The sequence below is a fragment of the Eleutherodactylus coqui genome, chromosome 13, assembly GCF_035609145.1.
Source record: "Eleutherodactylus coqui strain aEleCoq1 chromosome 13, aEleCoq1.hap1, whole genome shotgun sequence".
In the NCBI taxonomy this organism is placed as follows: Eukaryota; Metazoa; Chordata; class Amphibia; order Anura; family Eleutherodactylidae; genus Eleutherodactylus; species Eleutherodactylus coqui.
Window position 1 is genome coordinate 123,009,881 of NC_089849.1, and position 25,692 is coordinate 123,035,572.

The 25,692-nt window shown below is 47.5% G+C and overlaps 1 protein-coding gene across 3 annotated transcripts in view; it reads right to left on the bottom strand.

Annotated features, from left to right (window-relative positions):
• Positions 1–5,867: 5,867 nt before the first annotated feature.
• The window catches only part of LOC136588088 (zinc finger protein 436-like), a 41,450-nt gene continuing 21,625 nt past the window's right edge, over positions 5,868–25,692 (bottom strand). The window contains exons 2-8 of one of the 3 annotated variants that reach the window (XM_066587034.1): positions 23,681–23,814; positions 21,365–21,532; positions 21,156–21,279; positions 20,908–21,038; positions 17,417–17,522; positions 15,182–15,574; positions 5,868–7,371 (exon numbers count right to left, since the gene is read on the bottom strand). In XM_066587034.1, the coding sequence (XP_066443131.1) occupies positions 6,602–7,371; positions 15,182–15,574; positions 17,417–17,522; positions 20,908–21,038; positions 21,156–21,279; positions 21,365–21,532; positions 23,681–23,758 (1,770 nt within the window). In that variant the 5' untranslated portion in view covers positions 23,759–23,814 and the 3' untranslated portion in view covers positions 5,868–6,601. Of the gene's footprint in view, positions 7,375–15,181; positions 15,575–17,416; positions 17,523–20,907; positions 21,039–21,155; positions 21,280–21,364; positions 21,533–23,680; positions 23,815–25,692 lie in introns of all 3 variants that reach the window. The other 2 variants (XM_066587032.1, XM_066587033.1) reach the window with 2 other exon arrangements.

A 25,692-nucleotide genomic window follows, 5' to 3' on the forward strand; every position in this document is an offset into this window, starting at 1 on the left:
AAATAATAGTACTCTATAAGATAACATGACTGCATTTGGCAACCACAGAGTTAGTTTCTTGCCTAGGAGGTTGGCCAATATTTTGTGCTGCAGGTAGTTTGGGTCAGGGAACCATGGCAGATCTGCAGATGCTGACGGTGTCCTCACGAGAACATAACAGTGACCTGGAACAATAGGCTGGTTTGTATGAACTCCAAAGAAGATGATAGATGGTTTGTAGTGGAGGATGCTGGGAAATATTTGGGACTAGGTGGATAAAATTCTGCAAGCCTTATGTCTGCTATGTACTTTGATTGATATGATCTTACCAGTCACATTCCTCGAGGACCCCCTCGAGGGGCTTCAGCCTGCCATGATTTTTCAAATAAATCAAGATATTTGTATTAACCCCTTGAGTGGCACGCCTGGAAATTTTCCAGGACGAGCTCCACCGCCGATAGTGATATAGCCTGGAAGATTTCCGGGCTATGTATCACTATGGGAACTGCAGAGCATAATGCCATAAGCTGTGGCATTGTGCTCTGCCTGAACAGACCCACGCAGAATAGTGTAGGACTTTGAAAAACAGAAGCAAAAAGATATTGCCGATCTGCCGGCAATCTCCCGCTTCTGAATTCAAAGTTTTGATTTGTTTACAGGTTGCCATAGAGACCATCGGCTTGTCAGAAGGACAGCCAGGCACCAGCGCTTACAGCAGAGATCAGAGAAAACCTCCGATCTCTGCTGTGTCAACCCTTTAAATGCTGTGGTCTATGCGCCTGCAGCATGTAAAGGGCTGTCACCATCAGACGCTTGGAATGTGATCATTCTGGGGGTCTGATGGTGACAGCCCTTCCTGGCCCAGCCTCAGCACCTTTGCTGATTAACCTTGCACATAACCCGGAGTGGAGGAAGTGGAATAGATGGCCCCACTACCAACCTGCCATCCATTCCAAAAATCCAGGCCCAAAGACTTTTAAAGGGAAACCTCCAGCAACTACTTACTGGAGATTACATTGCCCTCCTGGACTTTCATGTCTCTAATAGCGGGACATGGACTTCCTCCAGCCCCACTAGGCATAATAACGGAACCTAGGGGCGACGTAGCGACCATCCACTATCACGCCCCTCAGTACCTCACAATTATATATACTCAAAATGATGCTGTCAAAAAGTACAACTTGTCCCGCAAAAAACAAGCCCTTATACGGCCGTGTCAGTGGAGAAATAAAAAAGTTATGGCTCTTGGAACGCGACTGCAAAATTAGGGTGACTATGCACTACAGTTTTTTTTCACAGCGAAATTCGCAACGTTTTTTTTTTCTGCAGGGGGTCTATGGGACTTGTAGTGTTAAAATCATGATCGCGTCCCATAGACCCCTGCAGAAAAAAATGCTGCGAATTTCGCTGTGAAAAAAACCTGTAGTGGGTAGTCACCCTTAGTTGAAATTAAAGGATTAAACCATTTAAAAAACCCGCCACTGAAGGGGTTAAAGAACCTGCCCTGGTGGGTTTGACAGGGTGGTAAGAAACCCGCCACTCAAGGGGTTAAAAAATAAAATCTCCACGATGGATAGTGAACGTCCAGCACTACGAAATCAGCATCAACATTGTAAATATTAGGGGAAAAAAGGTTACTCTACTTAAAGGGATTGAGTGGTTTCAACAGAAAAACATCTGTTGGCAGTGCAGCAGTTAAAATAAAAATATAACACATATCCCCGCCATTTTTTGGTGGTAAGTAATCTTTTTTTCCCTCCATACCTTCCAATTACCAAAAATGTATTTTTCCTTCACAGCAATAGGAGTTGTTTGTTACTGGCACAATTTATTATTGTAGTACGTAATGTAACGAGGCTCTTATGCAATAAACACTTTGGATAGAAGGGATTAGAGCGTTCCCCGTGCGGTAAAATAGCCAGCTTTACTCAGTGTCAGTAAGATTTAGACAATACCAAATGTATCTAGTTTTAGGTTTTATGGCTCACAAGCTGGTTCTGCACACAACATTTCTTGGAAAAATGCTGCAGTTTTTGAGGCAAAACAAACTAAAAAAAAGTGTCACAAAAAGTGCCCAAATACTTACTGATATACTAATGCAAAATGGAAGGGCAGGTAGAAGCACTACAACCCTCAGCATGCAGACAACCAACCTGCTAAATGGAGGAGCATAGCACAGGTGCAAAATACTGATGGAACAACCCCTCATACACCTTATACTGAGAGGGGGGGGAGGGGGGTGCCTAGCTTGCAAGAAAGAAGGCTGAGAGGAGACTTAATAGCGGTCTACAAATATCTGAAGGGCCGTCACAGTGCAGAGGGATCAGCCCTATTCTCATCTGCACAAGGAAAGACTAGAAGCAATGGGATGAAACTGAAAGGGAGGAGACACAGATTAGATATTAGAAAAAACGATCTGACAGTGAAGGGGATCAATGAGTGGAACAGGTTACCACAGGAGGTGGTGAGTTCTCCTTCAATGGAAGTCTTCAAACAAAGGCTGGACAGATATCTGTCTGGGGTGATTTAGTGATCCTGCACTGAGCAGGGGGTTGGACCCGATGATCCTGGAGGTCTCTTCCAACTCTACCATTTTATGATTCTTCCACCGGGATGCTGGGATCCCCCCTCCCAAAAAATAAATTAAAAAAATCGACATGTATATGACTGCAAAAGAATAGGGTTCATATTCGTGCGAGATTTTCTTGGCCGTGAGAAAGCCCCCTTACATTTATGGAGACGCTTCTTGGTATTCATCCAGAGAAGACGCGTTCTTGTTCCCAGCATGTGTTGTAATGTTCCAGAACTATCAATCAGATCCAGAAGAGAAGAAGACCAGTGCCGTTCCAATCCCATTCACAGGTCTTTAAAGGTATAGCGCCAACATGACTGGGAGGAACACATACGTAGCAAAATATGGCGCAGTAACCCTTGACTGAGGCCGGTTTTGCACGGCTGAGAAAATTGTGCAAGATTTGTACATTGTGAGACGCACAAATCTGAACTCCATTCTTTTGTATGACATCATATACGTGAGCGATGCTTTCCCGCATTGCATCACTCTGTGGTAAGGAAATGTCTACATGTCTTATCTTCCCACGTTCCTCAGAACGCATCGCCCATTGTTTTCAATTCGACAATAAAACATATTGCATTTAAAACAATGGGAACACTTGCCAATCCTCCGATGGGGCTTTGAGGTCTTCTACTGAAGTGATGGGAGGTGGTTTTGCCATAAAATCCCTCGCAGCCGTGGGTAAATTGCACATTGGCAAGTGCGGTATTAGGCAGAGTTTGATGGACAGATGTGGGGCTCGCCCGTGTGCAGGTAGCCTGAGGTGGTGGAGAAACCTTCACATACGCACCAGAGTAGAAGAAAAAGCAGACATAAAACAGGAGCAAGCAGTCAGCGGCAAACGTGCAGAGCCCGACTCAGGTTGAGTTTGCCAGCTTCTTCTGGCATGGGATTGGCGCGGCACGGGGCTGCTTGTCCTCTGGGTCACATGGATGCTTATGGAACATTACTACACATCTGCTCTGGATGGATACCAAGGAATATCTACATAAGTGCAAAGTAGAACTTGGCTGGAGCAGTGAGTATATTGTATGAGACCCCCAGCTCTGAGGTGTGATAACCTTATGGTCTTCACTCAGGCACTGTCTGCCATAACCCCTCAATACCCAAATTGATTGCTTTGTAGGGTGGTGGAGTGATTTGCTGTAAGAGGGAGCAACTCTCCCTCCGTCTAACCACTTTGATGCCATTATCAATAGTTACTGAAGCATCTAAGAGATTAAACAACCAGGACCAAAGTCATCGGTGATCCACGCATTGCAGACAGGTGATTATAACACAGCCAGCCCCCAGGGCACATGTGCAGCACATGGTTGGAAGGGGTTAATTTGGACAATAAAAACTCGTAATAAACAAAAAGAAGGCCAAATATTCATAAGCCTGCAGTCTGTCGAAAGGTCAACATGGGAAAGAACTGACAGAAAGCCCTAACAGGGGTGCGGCAAGAATGAACCTGCTTTGTGTCCAAATCTGAGAACAAATCCTATAAAAGCTTTTATGTCCAACATTTACAAAATAAATCTCTATTTCACTACTTTGGCATCTCACAAGGAATATTAAAACAGACTGAGGCCTCCTTCACGCGGGCGACACGGCATCGCCATGAGAAAAATCACAGCGACATCGCCGCGTCTTCTCGCAACAATACCGTGATTTTGTAGCGCTACAATGTCGCATGTGACACTATAAAGTCACGCGACTTTGTAGCATCAGATGCAAGGATTTTCGGGGGGGAAGGGGGGGACGGAGGGGATAAGGGGGCGGGGCCCTTGAAATATAAGCCCTACCCCGAAAATAAGCTGTAGCTGAAGAGAAAACAACAAAAAAAAGTACACATCACCTCTGCCGCACTGTCTGGGGCACTGCTTTCTCTTCATCTTCTGGCCAGGGAGTGAAAAATCTCCGGGTCCTGGAAGTGCTGGCTGTGATTGGCTGGGACCCGGGGAAGCTGCAGCGGAGAGCGCTTCTAAGGGGAGTGTGTTTTTTTGTTATTTTTCTCCCTGCAGCTAGAGCTTAAAGGGGTTGTCCCGCAAAAGCAAGTTGGGGTATACACTTCTGTATGGCCATATTAATGCACTTTGTAATGTACATTGTGCATTAATTATGAGCCATACAGAAGTTACTCACTTACCTCCTCCGTTGCTAGCGTCCTCGTCTCCATGGTGCCGTCTAATCTTCAGCGTCTAATCGCCCGATTAGACGCGCTTGCGCAGTCCGGTCCTCTCCCTTCTGAATGGGGCCGCTCGTGCCGGAGAGCGGCTCCTCGTAGCTCCACCCGGTCACGTGTGCCGATTCCAGCCAATCAGGAGGCTGGAATCGGCAATGGACCGCACAGAAGACCTGCGGTCCACCGAGGGTGAAGATCCCGGCGGCCATCTTCACAAGGTAAGTCAGAAGTCGCCGGAGCACGGGGATTCGGGTAAGTACTGGACGGTTTGTTTTTTTTATGCCTGCATCGGGTTTGTCTCGCGCCGAACAGGGGGGCTATTGAAAAAAAACAAAACCTGTTTCGGCGCGGGACAATCCCTTTAATTTAGGCTTTGACATTAGGATTTTCTACTGTTAAAGTTGCACCGCACTAAAATAGCGTTTTCGTGCAATGCGATGCAACAGAGAGGAAGGCTCCATAGGGAAACATGGACTACAAAACCTCGTGAGTCGCGGGCATATCGCTGGACCTGTGAGGTTTTTGTGTTGGGGTATAACATGCTCAAAACATTGCATGTGTGAAGGAACACATAGGAAAGAATGGGCTTCCCGTACATGTGATTTGTAGCATTGTAGCAGCGTGACTTTGTCGCCCGTGTAAAGGAGGCCCTAAAGTCATGCTTAATTTCACCACAATTGATGCAATAAAGGGAAGTGGATGTCAAATGAAACACCAAAGTACAGAAACTAATTTGTGACAATCCCCTTGTAGCTGCGACACAGCTGGTAGCTGATCATTGGGCAAGTACCATGACATGAAATATTCTAGAAAGACAGTAAAAAGTTACTGCAACAAACACAATTCCAATGAACTTGTATTCTGTTTGGGAAGATAACGGATATTTGTAATACAGAAGTGTTCTAAATCTAGTAAAATTAACTTCTACTTCCGGGCGCGGCATTCTTCTTCCAGCACGTTGCTGCACTCAGGTTATACCTCGGACTCCTCAGAATAGATGAGCCCTAGCATTATGTTGGCTTCAGGGTCTGCAGTCTGTTACTTCACCAATACTCTGCTCAGCACCGCAATGTGTTCCATTTCTGGGTTTTTCCTTCTGTAAAACTTACTTTTCAAACATTCTAATAAACTAGATTACAAATAAAATTAATTGCAGGATTTTAATTTTCTGTACTTTATTTTGTGACAAAGTAATATTTACTCTGATATTCAACAATTTACTATTCAATGGGATATTTAAGGGGGTTACCCAGCTGCTGGAAATGTAGAACAAGAAGAGAAGCTCTCCGCGCCTGTTATACCCCCACCGATCCAGCCCTGAAGCTTCTGAGCTCCTCCAGTGAACACTACAGCCAATCAGCGGTGAGCCATATTCCTAGCATCTCAGATGATGGGAGCAACCATGCCAGAAGTGTGGTATGTGGCCCCTGCCTGGCTGCAGTGGTCATATAGTAGCCAGGAGGACCATCGGAGCTTCAGCACTGGATCACCGGAGGAAAGAACAGCAGAGTACTGCTTGTTTTACAAGGTTTGCAGATGCTTAAAAACAAAACCACATTTCTAATAGTTGGACAGCCCCTTCAATGTCTGCATAGTGATCAACTTTAACAATAGTGTCACAGCAATGGGCATTCATTGTGAAGTTGGGAAGACAGCATTACATTAAAGAGGTAGTCCCACCTCAGCAAGTTATCCCCTATCCACACTTCGGGCTGTGTTCTCAGGATTAGTGGGGGTCCCAGTGGGCAGCAGCTTGCCCCGTCCCCACTGGATAGTCGATAACGTGCTGCGGTGGGAATACCCCTTTAAAACATCTTAATTAATGAATAAATAATTAAAAATTGCAGGAACAAACACCACAATTTCTGTGAAAGTTACTTTCAACTAGAGTAATGGTCTATATTCAGATAATGAAACCGGCTCTTCATCTGCGAGTGTGTTCTTTCATGGCTCAGCATAATTCCCTTCCGTGCAAAGCTCTTCCCACATACTGAACAGGAATATGGTTTCTCCCCCGTGTGAATTCTTCGATGCAGGAGTAGGCAGGACTTTTGGGAAAACCTCTTTCCGCATTCAGCACACGAATAAGGCTTCTCATCGGTGTGAGTTTTCTGATGGGCAATGAGATAGGATTTTTGAGAAAACCGTTTCCCGCACTCGGTACATGAAAACGGCTTCTCGCCTGTGTGGATTCTCTGATGTAAAAGAAGGTTTGCATTTCGGGTGAAATATTTGCCACATTCGCAACAGAGAAACGGTTTCTCACCAGTGTGACTCTTCTGATGTCTAAAAAGAGTTGATTTACGGGCAAAACTCTTTCCACACTCAGGGCACGGATACGGCTTCTCCCCCGTGTGGATTCGTTGATGTCTGATGAGTTCAGCGTTCCAGTTAAAGCATTTACCACATTCAGAGCAAGGATATATCTTGTAGCGTGTAAACGGCCTGTGGCGCTGAATTATATCCGAGCGGTTTGGAAAGCAGGCATGCTGTTCAGAGGGATTGGTTGTCATTTCTGGACTGTGAAATATGGGATATATATCCGGAGTAATTGGGATTTCCCCTTTCCGGTCTTGTTTGATGTTGATGACATCAATGTCACAGGGAGGAGATAATGCCATATCCTCCTCTAACGTACTCTTATTCGTCTCTGCTGGAGGTAAATGAAATAAATTAATATAAATATTCCCTTAGCATGAGGAATGAATACCTACTGCAATGCTGCCTGCCACGACTACGCGGACTAGAGCTAATCCCACAAAAGACAGGAATTAGGTCCTACCTGATAATTCCTTTTCTTGAAGTCATCCTGACAGCATACACCTGGAGGTTGTCCGCTGGACACCTGTTGGGACAGGAAGCGTAAAAACACAAAAGGTAACTCCCACCACCAGCTCACCAGTGTGTACCAAATGACTACAGTGACCCGGCTTTGCTTAACCAATAATTTTTAATACAGAAATCATAGTACCATACGTTACTTCACGTAAAAATAACTCAAGGGGAAGGAAAAGCCCCTATGCTGTCAGGATGACTTCAAGAAAAGGAATGAACAGGTAGGACCTAATTCCTGTCTTCCCCTCGTCATCCTGACAGCATACACCTGGAGAAGTGCCAACAACCAAGGGCTTTTGGGAGGGACCACTGCCTGTAGCACCTTCTGCCCAAAGGCCATATCACGGCTGGCCCCCAGGTCCAGGCGATAGTGTTTAGTGAAGGTATGAGTGCTCGACCATGTGGCGGCCCTGCAGATCTGGTCGGTTGTTGCCTGGGCTCTCTCCGCCCAGGAACAGGCGACCGCCCTAGTGGAATGGGCTCTAACGTTGCCCGGGAGTGGAATCCCCTGGGATCTGTATGCCTCTTCTATGGCCCTCCTGACCCAACGCACTAAGGAGTCTTTAGTAGCGGCCCCTCCTCTGCGTGGACCCTGAAATTGAATAAAAAGGTTGTTAGACTTCCTGAAGGAATGTGTGACCTCCAAATACTTCAGGACTGCTCGTCTAACATCTAGATTATGGAACCTCTGTTCCGTGGTGTTACGGGGTTCCTGGCAGAAGGAGGGAAGGACTATGCGCTGTTCTCTGTGAAAGTCTGTGAGAACTTTAGGTTGGAAAAAGGGGTCAGGCCTGAACTCTATTTTATCCGGGAAGATGGTCATATACAGAGCCCTAATAGAGAGGGATTGGATCTCCCCAATCCATCTAGCGGATGTGATGGCGACTAGAAAAGCTACCTTATAGGAGAGGATCTTAACTGACAGATCTTCCAGGGGCTCAAAGGGGTGTGCGCAGAGGGCCTGTAAAACTAGGTTCAGGTCCCATGGGGGCATGGTTTCCCTTACAAAGGGGTGGAGTCTGACTGCCCCTTTAAGATATTTCCTAATTAGCCTATGGTCGCCTAAGGGGGAGTCAAAGAAGGCTCCAAGGGCGGCCACCTGGACCTTAAGGGTACTAGGTCTTAGCCCCATATCTAATCCATCCTGTAGGAACTCCAATATCTTGTTAATGTCAGGCTGTTGAAGGTCATGGATACTATGCCCCAACCACCTAGAGAAGGTATCCCAAACCCTAGTGTATATATCTCTGGTGGATTTTTTGAGGCTCTCGCCTGGTTACCCTCCCTGATAGGCCCTGGCTCAGGTATTTTACCCGCTCAGCTTCCAGGCCGCCAGTCTGAACTGTCGGACCTTTGGGCATATCAGAGGACCCTGCTGAAGGAGGTCGTCTCTCTGCGGCAGATGTAGAGGATCCTGTGTCGAGAGAGCGGCCAGGAGTGGGAACCAGGGTCTCTTGGGCCAAAATGGGGCTACCAGGATAACGGAGCCTGGGGACCCCTGAATCTTCCTTAGGACCAGAGGGATCAGGGGGATGAGTGGGAAGGCGTATGCAAGGTCCCAATCCCAAGCCTGGGACAGTGCGTCTATTCCCAGGGAGCTCCCGTCTGCTCCCCTGGAGAAAAAACGGGGATACTTGGTGTTCTCCCGAGAGGCAAACAAGTCCACCTTTGGTGTCCCCCATCTTTCTATAATTAGCTGGAGTACGTGTGGATGTAGAGTCCACTCCCCTGGATCTATCTTCCTGCGGCTGAGATGGTCTGCCATGGAGTTCTCTGGGCCCCTTACGTGGAACGCTGTGACGGAAGGTGTCCGCTGCTCTATCTACCCGAGAACTTTCGCCGCCAGGTCTTGGAGTCAGGGGTTCCGTGTGGATCCCTGGTGGCGAATGAGGGACACAGTTGTTACATTATCCGAAAAGATCTTAATGTGTCTACCCCTGATCTCTGTCTCGAGGCCCCGAATGGCCTTCCAGACAGCGCAAAGTTCTTTGTAGTTGGAGGACTGAGTAGCTTCCTCCCGGTTCCAGCCCCCTTGGATGTAATGACGGCCTAAGTGGGCCCCCCAGCCAGTTGCACTCGCGTCGGTAAAGATGGATACTGGGGATGCGGAGTACCAAACCGTGGCTCTGGCAAGGTTGGTAATGGACATCCACCACTCCAAGGAGGACTTTATCTTGTGGGTAAGGACGACTATCTGATCAAGGGAAGCGGGTGATTTATCCCAGTTGCTCAGGATGAAGTCCTGGAGGGTTCTACAATGTAATTGGGCCCAAGGGACTACCCCGATGCAAGATGTCATGAGGCCGAGGACCCTCATGCCTCTCCTAAGGGAGACTTTGGTGGCGAGAGAAAGTGCCCGACACTCGTCCAGGATCGCTTTTTGCCTTTCTAGGGGAAGGGATGAACACCGGCGGTGTGAATCCAGAATAACTCCCAGGAATTTTTTCTTTTGTTCGGGCAGGAGACTAGATTTAACGGTGTTGATCATCCAGCCCAGTGATTCGAACAAACGGAGTGTGAGATTGACCTGGAACCGGAGTTCTGAAGCTGATCCTGCTATGATCAGGAAATCATCGAGGTACGATCAACACCTTGTTAGTCCTTAGTGCCGCCACCATCTCTAACACCAGTTTGGAGAACACCCGGGTTGCGGAGGAAATCCTGAACGGCAGGCACGTAAACTGGAAGTGAGAGACAGACCCATCAATCACCAGGGCAAATCGCAGAAACTGCCGGAAATCTGTGTGTATAGGGACATGGTAGTAGGCGTCCTTTAAGTCCACGGTGGCCATGACGCCATCTGGTGCGATTAAGGGGATTGCTGACCGCACCGATTCCATTTTAAATCTTTGATATGAGATAGATTTATTTAGGAATTTCAAATTAATGATGGTTCTATAAGACCCGTTGGGTTTTTTAACGAGAAACAAGGCGGAGTAGCACCTCTTGAACCGTTCTTCTGTGGGAACCCGAGTGATGGCCCCTAGGGACGACAGCTCCTGCACCCCCAACTGGAGGGCCTGAGCGGACGAGGGTGACTGGCAGGGGGTGACCATGAACCTCCGGGGAGGAGAGGAGGAGAATTCAATTTTATAGCCTTCCGAGACTAGGCGTAAGGCCCAGGGATTGGAGGTCCCCTCATTCCATTTAAGGGCGAACCCCATCAGCCTACCCCCTACTTGTAGGGTCTTGGAGGGTGGATTCTCACCCTTTCCACCTTTGGGATAGGACCAGCATCCAGTTTTCCCTTTTCCTTGTATGTTCTAGAGGGAATAAAGGATGGAGGGTAGGAGGAGGAAGGCCGCTTGAAGGACTTCTCCGTTGGTAGTCCCTGGCTTTTATCCGATGCCTTCTCCAGGAGGGTATCCAAGGAAGGCCCAAAGATTCTATATCCTTGGAAGGGCAGGGAACAGAGCCTGTTCTTCGATGCGTTATCCCCTGTCCAGGCCTTAACCCAGATGGCCCTTCTGGCTGTGTTAGAGAGGGCTGCTGAACGGGCCCCGAACCTCACCAACTCCATAGAGGCGTCTGCCAGAAAGCCAGTTGCTTGTTGGAGGAGGGGAAGGCAGTTGGAGAGGTCTTCCCTAGAGCCCTTCTGAGAGATCAGCGTCTGAAGTTGGTCCAACCAGACAGTCATAGACCTTGCCACAGATGTGGCCATGATGTTAGCTTTAACGGTCAGGGCCGCAATCTCCCAGGCCTTTTTCATCGCTGAATCCACTTTGGTATCTAGTGGATCCCGCAGTTGGGAAATGTCCTCAAAGGGGAGGACTGCTTTCTTTGAGACCCTGGCAACCGCCAGGTCCACCTTAGGGTCGGTTTCCAGCAATTCGATATCTTCTGGTGTGAAGACCATTCGATCCTTAAATTCTATGGACAGGAAGAATTTTTTATTCTGCCTGCTTCCATTCTGTCAGGATCAACTGTTTTAAAATGTCATTAACCGAGAATGACGGTTTTTGTTGCGGTAGGAGCCCCTGAAACAGGCTATCTTGAAAAGATGGCTGCTGTGGCACCTCTTCCTCCACCTGCATGGTGCGTCGGACCGTGTTTAACAGCTGACCCAGGTCCGCCGATGAGAAGAAGTATTTCCTTACATCTTCCATTGGTGGCATGGATTCTGAGGGAGAATCTTCCATTTGTGTTTGCCTCGCCCTTTTCATGGGGGGGCGGAAGAGAAAGAGAGGAGAGAGAGGCTTCAATTTCCTCGTGAATCATGGATCGAATGTCCGTCATGGCAGAGGAGCCCTCTTCATGGACCACTTTTTCCGTACAGTCCGCACATAGTAGCTTGGTGTGGACCTCTTCTAGCCGCCGCAAGCAGACCAGACATTTGCGCACTCGCTCTTTTGGCCTCTCTAACCTTTTGCACATCTCTGTCCTAAAGAGATAGAGACAGCAAAAGGAACTTCCAGCACCTTGATTATTTGTCTCTCCTTCCTCCCCCCCGGTACAAGACCCAAAGGAGGTCTACTCACCAGGAGGCTGCTCTCAGCGTCCTCTCTGGCTGACATCTTTAGTAAAGGTGCAGACAGGAGACATGCAGGGGAATCCAGCCTTTTAAATTTCAAATTTGGCGCCGGCACGCCCCCTTTAAGTGAGGCCCCGCCCCCTACGTGGCGCGGCCGCGCTGACGTCACCCCGCCGCGCCGGACCCGGGGGATACGCCGCATACACAGGGACGCCGACTAGGAGGAACACATGGAGCCGCTGCCGCGCGCACGCCGTCCAGACCGGCACCCGAGCCCCTGCTATAAACGCCGGCACCCGCATACCTCTGCCTGATGGTGCTGCTGGATCCCCGTTGGAGACGCCGGGCTTCTGTTCCAAGCCCTCCAGGTACCGGGGCTGCTTCTACCAGTACGACTACCCTCTGGGCAGCGTACTGGGGGAGGATTTTCCCACAAGGGAAACAGTGCTGGTAGATCCTGCGGGTGAGGGTCCCCTCGTAGGGTCTCACCCGCGCAAGCCCTGTCAGCCCGACCAGAGAGTCGTCCCCCCAGGGGCAGACAGGCTGCATGGGAGTCTTCTTTTTTCCTTGTTCACCTCCAGCATACACCTGGAGGCTCTGCTTGGACTGTCCTGTAGGGACAGGAAGACACTGGTGAGCCGGTGGTGGGAGTTACCTTTTGTGTTTTTCTGCTTCCTGTCCCAACAGGTGTCCAGCGGACAACCTCCAGGTGTATGCTGTCAGGATGACGAGGGGAAAACAAGGCCTCATAGAGCTCCAATGGCAGGAGAAGGGTGGGTAGGGAGTTGGAGGTTCAGGGGAGGGGTGGGGTGGAGGTTCAGGGGTGGGGTGGAGGTTCAGAGATGGGGTGGAGGTGAGGGGAGCTGGAGGTTCAGGGTTGGGTTAGAGGTGAGGGGAGGTGGAGGTGAGGGGAGGTGAAGGTTCAGGGATGGGGTGGAAGTGAGGGGAGGTTCAGGGTTGGGGTGGAGGTGAGGGGAGGTGGAGGTTCAGGGTTGGGGTGGAGGTGGAGGTTCAGGGATGGGGTGGAGGTGAGGGGAGGTGGAGGTTCAGGGATGGGGTGGTGCAGCAACACATAACTAAATCCTAAGTAAAAAAAAAATTGGTGTTTAAATTTGAAAAAGGCTGGAATCGTGCTGATCCAGATAATACACTGTTTTTCAAAAACATTCCTGCGCCCCCAGAAGTTGTTGTTTTGCTGTAGTACTCGGCATGCAGTTCCATCTCAGGCAGATAAGATGATGAGAGTTGTGGTGTGATTAGATGAACGGTCTTGTCACCGGAGGCCCTAAAACTGGTTCCCCCCTTGGCCTATAAGAGGCTCTCGGAGGCCCCTTGTGAGTAGTGGCCTCTCCTTCCGCTTGTAGAGCTTGTTGGCCACTAGACGCCTCTACGATGCAGAGAAGAGATTTCACCCCGTTACCAGAGTCTGAGAGGGGGCGCCTTAGGCTGCCTTCACACTTGCTTTTTCTTAACGCGAATGCCAACAAGACTTTCTAATGTTAAAAACTAGAGATGAGCGAACGTACTCGGTAAAGCACTACTCGTCCGAGTAATGTGCATTATCCGAGTATCTCGCCGCTCGTCCTGAAAGATTCGGGGCGCTCCGCTGCTGACAGGTGAGTCGCAGCGGGGAGCAGGGGAGAGCGGGTGGGAGAGAAGGAGAGAAAGATCTCCCCTCTGTTCCTCCCCGCTCTCCCCTGCAGCTCCCCGCTCCGCGGCGCTCCCCGAATCTTTCAGGACGAGCGGGGAGGTACTCGGATAAAGCACATTACTCGGACGAGTAGTGCTTTACCAAATACGTTCGCTCATCTCTATTAAAAACGCATTGCACAAAAAAAAAAAAAGAAATCACAAATCACAAACTTGCAATTTTTGTGCAATATGTTTTTAACATTAGAAAGTTCTATTGGCATTCACGTTAAATAAAACAAATGCAGCGATATCGCGATTGCAGGTGTGAAGGCCCCCTTATTGGGATGTGATAGCTATTGGGATATATGAAGCTGGATGGTCGTATTGACGAATTGTTCCCCTCCGAGGCCGTTCTGACCAGACTGTTAGGAGGTGTTGGGACCAGTGGATGTATGAGGGCATCAGGACGCCCCCGACAGACCACCAGTAAAGACCACCTTTGCTGTGGAGTGGCACACCACCCCCTGCTGGTGTGATAATCTGGGGGGCCATCGCATACAACAGTCGGTCCCCCTTAGTAGTGGCACGAGGGACAATGACAGCTCAGCGATATGTTCTGGACATCCTGCAGCCTCATGTGTTCCTCTCATGACAGGGCCTCCAAGAGGCAGCAGAATAATGCTCGGCTGCACATACAAGGGGGTAACAGGAAGCCCCCACAATATTGTCACACTTTTGTGGCCTGCTGGTAGCCAGATTTAATCACCAATAGAACATGTAGATCTTGAAACTCAGTTATAGCAAATGTGGAGCGATATGCGGCAGGATACTATACAGAACCTGTATGCCTCCATGCCCGCCTGTATCCCATCTTGTATCTAAGCTACAGGTGGTACAACAGGGTACTAGAGCCTCCATGCCCGCCCGTATCACATCTTGTATCCAAGTTAGAGGTGGTACAACAAAGTACTAGAGCCTCCATGCCTGCCTGTATCACATCTTGTATCCAAGCTAGAGGCGGTACAACAGGGTACTAGAGCCTCCATGCCTGCCTGTAGCACATCTTGTATCCATGCTAGAGGCGGTACAACAGGGTACTAGAGCCTCCATGCCTGCCTGTAGCACATCTTGTATCCATGCTAGAGGCGGTACAACAGGGTACTAGAGCCTCCATGCCTGCCTGTATCACATCTTGTATCCAAGCTAGAGGCAGTACAACAGGGTACTAGAGCCTCCGTGCCCACCCGTATCGCATCTTGTATCCAAGCTAAAGGTGGTACAAGATGTATACATCCCATGGCTACACACATTCTTTAATAAAGAAGTCTCACACTGCATTATCCATGATCTCTCATGAATTAGCAGTTCTTGTGTCCATTTCTCCCCATGATCCTGTAATGTCTCACAGACATTAGACCCCCACACGACTGAGAACAGACAGCTACAGTGGCCCAAAGGAGCGTCTTATGGTTTTTCAAAGAAATAAAATAAGATTACAAGTCAACAAGAGAACGAACCTCACCTGAGTGACTCTTCTGGTGTCTAAACAGAGTAGATTTGCGTGTAAAACACTTCCCACACTCCGGACAGGAATACGGCTTCTCACCGGTGTGACTGCGCAAATGTCGAATAAGTTCGGCGTTCCAGTTAAAACATTTATCGCATTCAGGGCAATGATACGTTTTGAAGTGTTTGAATGGGGGACGGTACGGGATAAAGTCTTGGAAATTAGGAAATCGCACCCTTTGTTCAAAGAGATTGGTGGGCAGATCTAGGTCAGGGAACATTGGAAAGATATTTGGGACCATGGGGTTTTCTCCTGCAGACAATTCTCTGTAGTCGTTGTCTTCGGTCTCATAATCTGAAGATATGATGATGTGCTCCTCTGAGCTGTTCATGCCCGAGTATACATCTGCTAACAGAAGAAGGCAAACAATGACCAATCATGTCCACACTGCATATCTGGCCAAACAACTTCCTCCTCTGCGCTCTGTTCGCTCAGTCTCAGGGATCGTTCACACGGCGTACTGTCATTGTGTACATCCTGCAGTGAATGGAGTCAAGGAAAGTCCATGTTCTGACATTGCTCCATGCACACCGGCGTGTGGGCACTGCATATCGACACACAAGAGAAATAAGTCGCAGCACGCTGTATTCCTCTCTGTTCGTACGCAGTGTGAGCGCTATACACTGGTAGGGGCAGCGTATTAGATTGTCCATACACGCCGCCCACATCACTTATTTTACACATTTCTATATCACATACTTATTCTGCAGCGCTGTACATCATCAATGCCCCCATTGGGGCTCACAGTCCAAGTTCCCTATTAGTATGTATTTTTTTGGGAGTTTGTGGGTGAAACTGGATTACCTGGAGGAAACCCACCCAAACACATACAAACTCCATGCAGATGTTGTCCTCGGTCTGAACCCCAGCACAGCAAGGCAACAGTGCTAACCACTGAGCCACCATGCTGCTCATCATCTAGATGCTATCCTGGAGTATCTCCATATCAGTATGGGCTTAAGGAAGATTAGTCTCAGATGGTACAGATCTAACAGAAAGGAGAAGAGTACTATGTTACAAATCTATAGACTCAGAAGGTGTAACACTGATTGTTAGAAGGTTATGCGCTTGGGAAAGGAGAGTGGTTACTACATGGGAAAATGTGCACGGAAAAGGCACTTGGAAGCATAGCCGACAGCAGACGGACTGCAGCAACCAATGTCCAGCGGAGGCAACTACACCCATGAAATCTATTACAAGGGGAGTAGATGGGGATCTGCTGCAGGTGCAGCAAACTGCAGTACAATACATGTGGATGGAGGCTTGTAAGGCCGCCTTCACACAGGCGAGAAAATCACATGAGACTTGTGCGTTGTGAGACACATGAATCTCATACAAATATGAACCCCATTCTTTTGAATGGGCTCATATACATGAGCGATGTTTACCCTTCATGACACCACAATGCGATGCAGGAAATAAATCACGGCATGTTCTATCTTGTACGTTATCTTGCAGCATCGCACCACATGCTAGGGGCACACGATGAGATGCGAGGTCCTGGGAGGTTTTGAAAATAAGATGCGCCAGAGGATCCCCGCATCCCCGAAGTGATGCGCGGCTGTTTTGACATGAAAACGTCTTGCATCCTCCGGGAATTCACATGGTAGGGAGCATGATATGGGAGCATGACTCACGGCACCATAGCACGCTTGCCTGTGTAAAGTTACCCTCAATCACTCTTTCTATACACACACACACACAGGTGAAAGTTCTCACTGACTCACTCACTCGCCACTTATTCTCTAACTTCCCGGTGTCGTACGCACATGAAATTTGACAGGAGCCTTTATTAGGTCCTAAATAGGGAATGTAATGGGGTCACAACTCGATTATTCAATGCTAATTGCAAAAGTAAGAACACGTCTATGTAATGTAACTTCCCGGTGTCCCAAAAGCGTGAAATTTAGCACGAATATTCTTTAGGTCCTAAGTGAGGAAAGTGTGAGCGGTGGCACTTTCTGCAGAGGGACATTGGTACATGCAGCCTGAGGAGAATCTAACACTCGCTTTTTTTTATTTTACATATTTTATTCGTTGGTTCCTCTAAAGTAACCATGACTTCATGAAATCTTCCGTGAACACCTGTTGTGGCAATTTTCCCCCCTTTGCTGTTAAGGGGTTCAGCACCTGCATACCTTTCCTCCATTGTATGTAGGAATTAGTTTACACTTGGTGTCCATTACTCACCTGGATTATTTTCTAAAGGACTTTCCTCCTCTTTACACTGATGAAAATCCATCAAACTCTCCTCTTGTCCTCCATCTACAACTTTAACACCAATGTGCTTTTCCCCCTATACAGCCCAAACAATGACAATAGTAAATACATTTACAGAGCAGTCATGAGACAGTGATACAGCTGCAGGCAGCATGGATTCCCCTTGGTGCATTACATCAGAATTTAGGTGTCTTAGGGAAGAATAAACCTGCTGCAATGTATTAACTTTCTATAGGGTGGGCCACAGAAATGTAGCCCACCCCTGACAATACTGCGTCAGGAAGAATGAGCAAGTGGATTGTTTTTTTCCAACGCTTTTTTGATTTACCTTCATGTTACAATGGGTGGTCCATGTTCACTTCTAGTGTAGAGTATGGAAAAAAAGAAAGGTGGAGCAACCCAAATGAAAGAACGGAGGACTATGTCCTCTACAAAAATAAAAAAGGAGGTCTGCTTTTTTAAGAGACCGGTCTCTACATAACGGGTGTAGCCAATCCCAACTGATCGTCTGAACCCTTAGGGTGGACGTATATACAGTATGTAACAAAAGGGTTATAAAAACTGGGTGTAAGGCTCAACCTGTGGACATATACAAGCACACCAATAGAATTATTGCTTAACTTCTCTATTTTAAAACCAACACATATATATGCGTTTCAAGGCTAACGATTAATAACGTGTTGCCCTTTGAGAAGTTGTATGCTGATACTGCCTTCAGCTCTTCAAGAGTGATGTTGTGGATAGTGTTCATGGTGTTTTCCTTGAGTTCCTCCAGGGCATGTGGATTATCAGCATACACTTTCTGCTTAAAAAAAAAAAAAAAATTGCATTAGGACAAGCCCAGGAAACATGGTGGGCATAACTCCTTGCTCACAGTCCATTCTTCCATAAAGAACTCATGAGCCCATGCCAGCGAGTTGCAGGAGGTGTGGCATGTTGCCCCATCTTGTTGGGAAAAAGCAGTACATTCTTCTGGAATTAGTTGATCATAAAACTGTTGATAGACAGATAAGCTGAAGTATTCAGTGGACTGTAAGATAATTGGGCCCACTATTTGTTCTCCTGACACTATGCACCAATTTTCTGGTCATGCAGTGGTATTTCGTGAGTCAGGTGGGGATTTTCAGTAGACCAGTGCCTCGTAATCTGTGAATTCACATCGCATCATACGTGATACATCAACTTCTTTGGACTTCTGAGGACTATTGGTAATCAGCTGCTGAATGCCATGCACAACTTGGAATGTCCAGTCTGACGGAGGCCTCGGCTTCTTGATGTCTGTGGCAGACCCAGTTTGACGCTATTGCTGAACCAGGCTCTGACTATAACAGTTAACAGGTGGATTTGTACCAGAGTTCTTGTCAGCGAAGGCTTCTTGCGTTTCCCTAATTGATCACATAGCCTTCCACAATAACTATTCGCTGTTGCAGGAAGAACACCATGGGTAAAATTTATGAAAGTGGTTTAAAAGAAATTCTGTCTTTGTTGCCCGTAGCAACCAATCACATCGCAGCTTTTGTTTCTTATACTGCTGAGGTAAAATGAAAGGACTATGGCCTCCTCCAAAGAGTGTGGCATTGGAAGCGGGCTACTTTTCTGCGGCCCAGCCTGTACTTCTCTAGCTTATTACTAAATCTACGTACAACGACAAGCTAGCTGCTTCCTCTCCCACTAATATCCCAGCCAGCTTCACTTCTTGCCATTCCTCCGTAATCTTCTATAATCCTGCATAGAGACCACTCCACTCCGCCACTTGGACAACCATGAGGGAGTCCGCTCGCCCACGTCTGTCGGCTACTAGGAAATTAGACACTATTTACACTAAATCATATGGTGACCTCACAAACCTGCGGTTGTTCAGTTAATTCAAAATACGGCTACTTTACACGGGGTGATCACCTGAATTCTCGCGGGAAGCAGTGAATTCGGGCAATAATCGTTCCATGTAAACGTGCCCGGCAACAGGGCACTATGTGAGAGATCGCTTACTTGTCAGAGTCGCTTCGTCTTTAGCAAAACTGAAAGCTGAGCGACTATCGACCCATGTAAACAGGAGCCACTCAATGCTTGATCCCGGCCCGCTCTGTCTCCATTCTCGTGAACGCCTATCACTGCTGTGTAAGTGCGAGAGCAATAGTCGGGTGGCAGTCTGTGGGATGGATTTTGGACGCTTATGTGCCCGCCAGTCATCCTGTGTAAAGGATGAAGAGAGGGAGAGAAGAGGTGGAGCAAACCCAGTGAAGTTAAGGGTCTGGGATCAAGGCAGATGTCCATGGCTCAGAAACCTCAAAAGGAGCTGAAGAAAAATATTTAAATGTGTGTGAACCAAATTGCACTAAGGAGGTGGTGCCAATGAGATGGATCCACCAATGGTGGTCAAGTGGGGTGAGTGAAGGAAAAAAACCTGGTAATTAGGTGCTACTTTCCAGACATTGTGACATGTTGCATTGTCTTGCTGGAAGATCCCATCTGCCCCAGGAAAGACACACATCATGTATGGGGTATGGGTGTACGTGATCTGCAAGGATGGATCCATAATAAAACCGGCCCAGAGAAGACATTGAAATAAATTAGCCAGCTTCTCTTTTATTAAATCAATTTAAAACCAGCAGATATGCCCCTTCATCAGTCAAGCTGGGTAGAACATCACTTCTCCTGGTGCTCCCAGTACTGCCATCCCATGCCTCCTGGTTCCACTAGTGCTTTTGGGTCCACATTCCCCAGCCCCAAGATGAATGTTCTACCCAGCTTGTCTGATGAAGGGGCCTCTCCCAAAATGCGTATCTGTTGGTTTTAAATGGATTCAATGAAGGAAGTTGGCTAATTTATCCCACTGTCTTTTGACATTTATGGGCGAGCAGTGCCTAATTACCAGGTTGTTTCCTTCACGTAGTCCTGTGTAAAGGGACCTCTAGGTAGTCCAGAACGAGAGTCTACTTGCAACGGCTTTCTGCTCTGGTTCAAAGACAGCGTTCTCAGTTGGAGGAATCTCGCTTTTGCCTCACAATTCTCAAGCAGAGCATATAAGAAATAAGCAGAATAAGAACAAGATGTGAACAGACTGCAGTCAAAGTGTGGAGTCCTCAACATTACCGTCTACTCCGCTGCCTCATGCCTCCTATTTCTACCTGTTTATAAGGAAGTTGTGATAATATTAAAATAACCAATTCATGAGGGACATTGAAACTACTGACAGCAAGAAGGGGCTAAGAAGACTGTCCTTCATCGTGGCCTAGCGGGTAAAAAGTCTCACTGATGATTTTGCTTTTCTTTCTCTGGTTTGATATAAAAAAAAGTTAAAAATAGTAAGCGATTCACCTTTCTTTAAGTGACTTATTCTAGCCTCAGCAATAACATAACTATGAGCAACGAGGACCCCACACCAAAACTAACGATAGGGAAGAAAGAGCTTAACTGCTGACACCACACAGAGCATTCCGGATCACAAGGTGTAGACTCACTTTGTCATCTTGGTTTTGGGGTAGATCTGTAATTATATCAGTCTGAGGGTGGTCACCATCTTCATCAGTAGAATCATCTGGATGAACGGGACTAGGACATCGCTCTGGTTTTTTCCTCTTATCGGTTTTATCTGTAGAATTCAAGCACTGTGAATGAATACATTGTCTATATAAGAGGATTGATCGACAAGTACCTAGATGACCCTCGAAATGAGCTTAGTTTCCAATACATAAAAGCCCACTCTTACCCGGTGATGTGAGGGTCTGGTGGTTCTCCATCATGACGTCCTTGTAGAGATCCTTGTGTTCTCCTAAATACTCCCACTCCTCCATGGAGAGATAGACGGTGACGTCCTCACACCTTATGGGGACCTGACACACACATCAATACCATCATTATTCAAACCCCTCCTTTGACAATACTAAGTACGGCCCCATCCTCCCCGGCGGCGCTCACCTCTCCCGTCAGCAGCTCTACGATCTTGTTGGTGAGCTCCAGGATCTTCTGCTCGTTGTTTCTTCCTGTGGGGGGGTTCCGTTTCCTGTTCCATCCTCCAGATGCATGAGAACCACTACAGTTTCTTTTAATAAGGCTAGTGGATAATTCCTTTACAAACGTATAATCCTATAGATTGTTAACAGACAACCAAAGTTAGTGCTGGTTTAGAAGAGGTGGGACCGTCTTAATTTGGAACCTATAGGACCAACCATGCTACATCAAACCCACTAAAAATGGTGGACAGCAAGAGAATACAGACATCAAACAGGAGGAGTTCTGAGCAGCACTGGGAACGTCCTCATGAGAAGGTAAGTCGTAGTGAAGAACCTTTAATTGAAGTAACATGTCCTTTAGCTCTATGCGGTGGCTTTGGATTCTGGCGACCAACCTGTTGTGATTTCCCCACCAATTGTTTAAACCTTTAGAAAATCTCAGTATAATAAAGTCATGTGATATGCAGTACTGCGCAAAAGTTTTAGGCAGGTGTAGAAACATGGTACAAAGTAAGAACGCTTTCAAAAATAGGGGTGTTAATGTTTTTTGTCAATTAAGAAAATGCAAAGTGACTGAACAAAAGAGAAATCTAAAATCCCATTAATATTTGGTGTGAATGCCCTTTGCCTTCAAAACAGCATCAGTTCTTCTAGATACACTTGCACACAGTTTTTGAAGGCACTCAGCAGGGAGGTTCCAGACATCTTGGAGAACTAAGCACAGCCCTTCTGTGGATGTCGGCTCGCTCCAATCCTTCTGTTTCTTCATGTACTCCCGAACACACTGGATGATGTGAGATCAGTGGGGGCCGTAGCGTCACTTCCAGGACTCCTTGTTCTTCCCAACACTGGAGATAGTTGTTAATTGCATTAGCTGTATGTTTGGGGTCGTTGTCCTGCTGCAACATACATTTGTAGTCAATCACCTTCTACCTTTGAAAAAGATTTTACAGCATTTTTCCACCCCTGCCTGACACTTTTACACAGTACTGTAATTCGCAATTCTTTTTAAATGACTAACAATGATGGCAAACCAATCAGATCTACTATCAATGTCTGATCAGTGGGAGTCCCACTGCCAAGTAGAGAGTCGAGTCACTTTATTATGACCACCAGCTAATATCCAGAGTAACCGCCGTGTGGACAGCAGCTGGGAGGGACCAAACAAGGTGCTGGTAGGTGGTCTCAGGTATCTGGAGCCATGCTGACTGCAGTGCATCCCACAGTTACTGCAGGGTGGGTGGCGGAGGATTCGTAGAGCAAACACGGTGATGAAGGTGGTCTCACAGATGCTCAATGGTGTCCAAGCCTGGGGAATTAGGGGGCTTTGAAAGTACTTGGAAGCCTTGGTCATGCTCTTCCAACCACTGTCGGACATTTCTAGCTGTGTGACATGTTGCATTGTCTTGCTGGAAGATCCCATCTGCCCCAGGGAAGACACACATCATGTATGGGGTATGGGTGTACATGATCTGCAAGGATGGATCCATAATAAAACCGGGTCAGAGTGCCTTCCACGTGGATGAGCGGCCCAGAGAATGCCAGAAAACATTCACCAGACCGTAACGCAGCCGCCACCAGCTTGTGTTTGTTCTCTGATGTTTCTTGCCTGACCTGTCGAATTCCATCCATTCGTTGAAGCAGAAGATAGGACTCATCAGAGAAGGCAACCTGTTGCCAATCAGCGGTGGTCAAATTCTGATACTGCCGTGCAAACTGAAGCCTCTTCTTCCGATGCCCCTTTGTTAGCATAGATGTAGTGACCATCCATCTGCTACGGAGCGCCGTACGCTTCGCTGGTAATTCCCCCCTGGCTCTTTTCCATGGAGAGCTGCTCCGCTGTTGGCCCTGTCACATCTATGGCACGAGGTGCTCGGCAGTTTCCACGCTGGTTATTCCCAATGGTGCCATTTGTCCGCTCACAATGCACTTTCACCGCAGCAGCATGTGAACAGTTCCCAAACTGCGCTATTTGAGAAATACCGCCACCCTCGGCCCGAAAGCCAATCATCGGCCCTTCTTGCAGCTCCCATAAATCGCCCCTTTTACCCCTGACAACAGGTGATATGTGAGCAGATGGCGATCACACACCTTACATACCCACCAAGCCCCCCAGACGTCACTGCCTTCATGGGCTATGCACTGCCTACGTCGAGAGTGGTAGCCGGTCATAATAATGTGACCCAACTGCGTAGAAGCGCCGCAGCCCCCTCATCCCTCGCAGTCACTTCCCTGCTTTACTAATAGTAAGAGTGCGGACAGAGTCCCCAGAAGGCCTCACCTCTCCGGTCAGCAGGTAGATGATCTCCAGGGTCAGGCTTAGTATCGTCTCAGTTACATGGCTCCGGTCCTTGTACATCCTGAAGGCTAGGGGGTCCAATCTTCATAGGAAGGGTGGTGAACCGCAGGTCGCTTCTGTAGACAAAGCATAGGACATGCAGCAGCTTATCACCCCGCTTCTAGGAGCTTACAGACAATTATACTTGCTTGTGGTCTGTGTGTAAGAGGCGGCTGCTTGTCGTCTGCGTCAGTCACAACGGCCTCTTAGTGGCGCTACTGCGATTTTATTAGTAAATCGTGACGCCAGCACTACATCAGCGCAAGAATGGTGAATGTGATGCAATAAAGAATCCCAGCGGCCGGGGTTTGATATGTAATTACTGTCTTCTCCATCTCTTTGTTGCTGTCAGTAGCGATCAGTGACACAGACAAGCCTTGCAGTAACAGTGGTTAGGAGTATCATTACAGGAATAATGTACCTGGGATTCTCGGGTTAACCCCGTAAGGACCAGGCCGTTTTGTACCTTAAGGACCAGACACTTTAGGGATTTCACCCATGTGGCGGTTTTACTGCCCTTTTTTTTTTTCCTTTGGCTACCAAAATTATTTTTGCTGCATTTTGTTTCCTTGATATATAGGGCAATTTTTAAAATATCTTTTTCACTGACTTTTTTTTCCATTTTTTTAGTTTTATTGGGGGTAAAAAGCTAAAAAAAAATTTATGTAAACATTTATAGTCATTTTTTTAATATTAGTATATTTACGATAAAATAAAGTATGGGAACGGGTTCCTCTATTTGTTTCAGATGTTTTGATATATAGTATGTATGGTTTTGGATTACGAGGCGCATACGGCGACGGTTTTGGTTGGCGTCAGTTTTGGGTTATTTTCTTTCTTACGTATAGATTGTTGTTTTATTCTGTAATTTTGTTATACTTATTTATGTAATTATGTTTTTTTACTATCTATGTCCCCCATGACAACACATAAGACCTCTGGGGGGCTTTCACATGTTTTGTTTTTTTTATTTGACACTTTCCCATTGTAGCTGGGGCATCCATAGGAGCCGCATCCATAGGAGCCCCAGTTACAGGGGAAACAACCTCTGCAGTGACATTAGTCACTGGCAGAGCTGATCAGGGTCTAGAATGACCCTCCAGCTCTGCTATAGCAGGGAACCCCAGTGGTCACATGACCTCCCGTCTCCTGTAGTGGAAGTTACACTGTACTTTCACTTTCTATTACACAGCGCTCATTGCACGCTGTTTCCTCGGGGCGGGGTTAAATACCTCTCCTGCCTTCTCCTCTAGGTTATCAGCTGTTACTAACAGCTGACAACCAGTCCTGCCTCTGATTGAGGCTTCAATCTCTGCGGTAATTTTACTATCGGCGGGGCTTTAAGCCCAGGACCAGGCGTCGTATATTTACCACGCTTGGTCCTTAATGGGTTAAAAAGACAGAGATGATGCTCTGGGTAACATATGGCAGTGCTGTTAGTTTTCCTTGTGAGCAGTATACACCTCCGCTTTGGCGCAGGTTACGGTGTCCACAGTTATAACTATGCTCTGTATTTAGGGCCCTCTCCTCACGGTAAAATGTGTTTTACCTCTCGGCCGCCTCGCAGGGGCTCTCCTGTGACCGGCCGCAACTCACCTCTGGATCCAACAACTCTTCCGGTAACTTCCGGCAGCTTCCTGACTGGAATGCTGACCGAGATCTTTCTTCTCACGGTAATCCTAACTTACTCTCTATACAGACTTGCCTCATGCACACGGGGCAAACTGAGCAGCGGATTCCACACCTGTCAGCAGGCGCCGGCGATCCGCTGCTCAATGTGCCATTGATGTGTGTGGAGATTCCTCCCTCCACATTCACCAGCGGATTTTATTTGTGGCCGCTCCGTGCCGAAATAAAACCGTAGCATACTCTATTTTTAGAGCGGATACGTATGGACAGCTCCCACTGAAGTCAATGGAAGGCCGTCCCTCCCGCGGCGCTTCTGCAATGAGCAG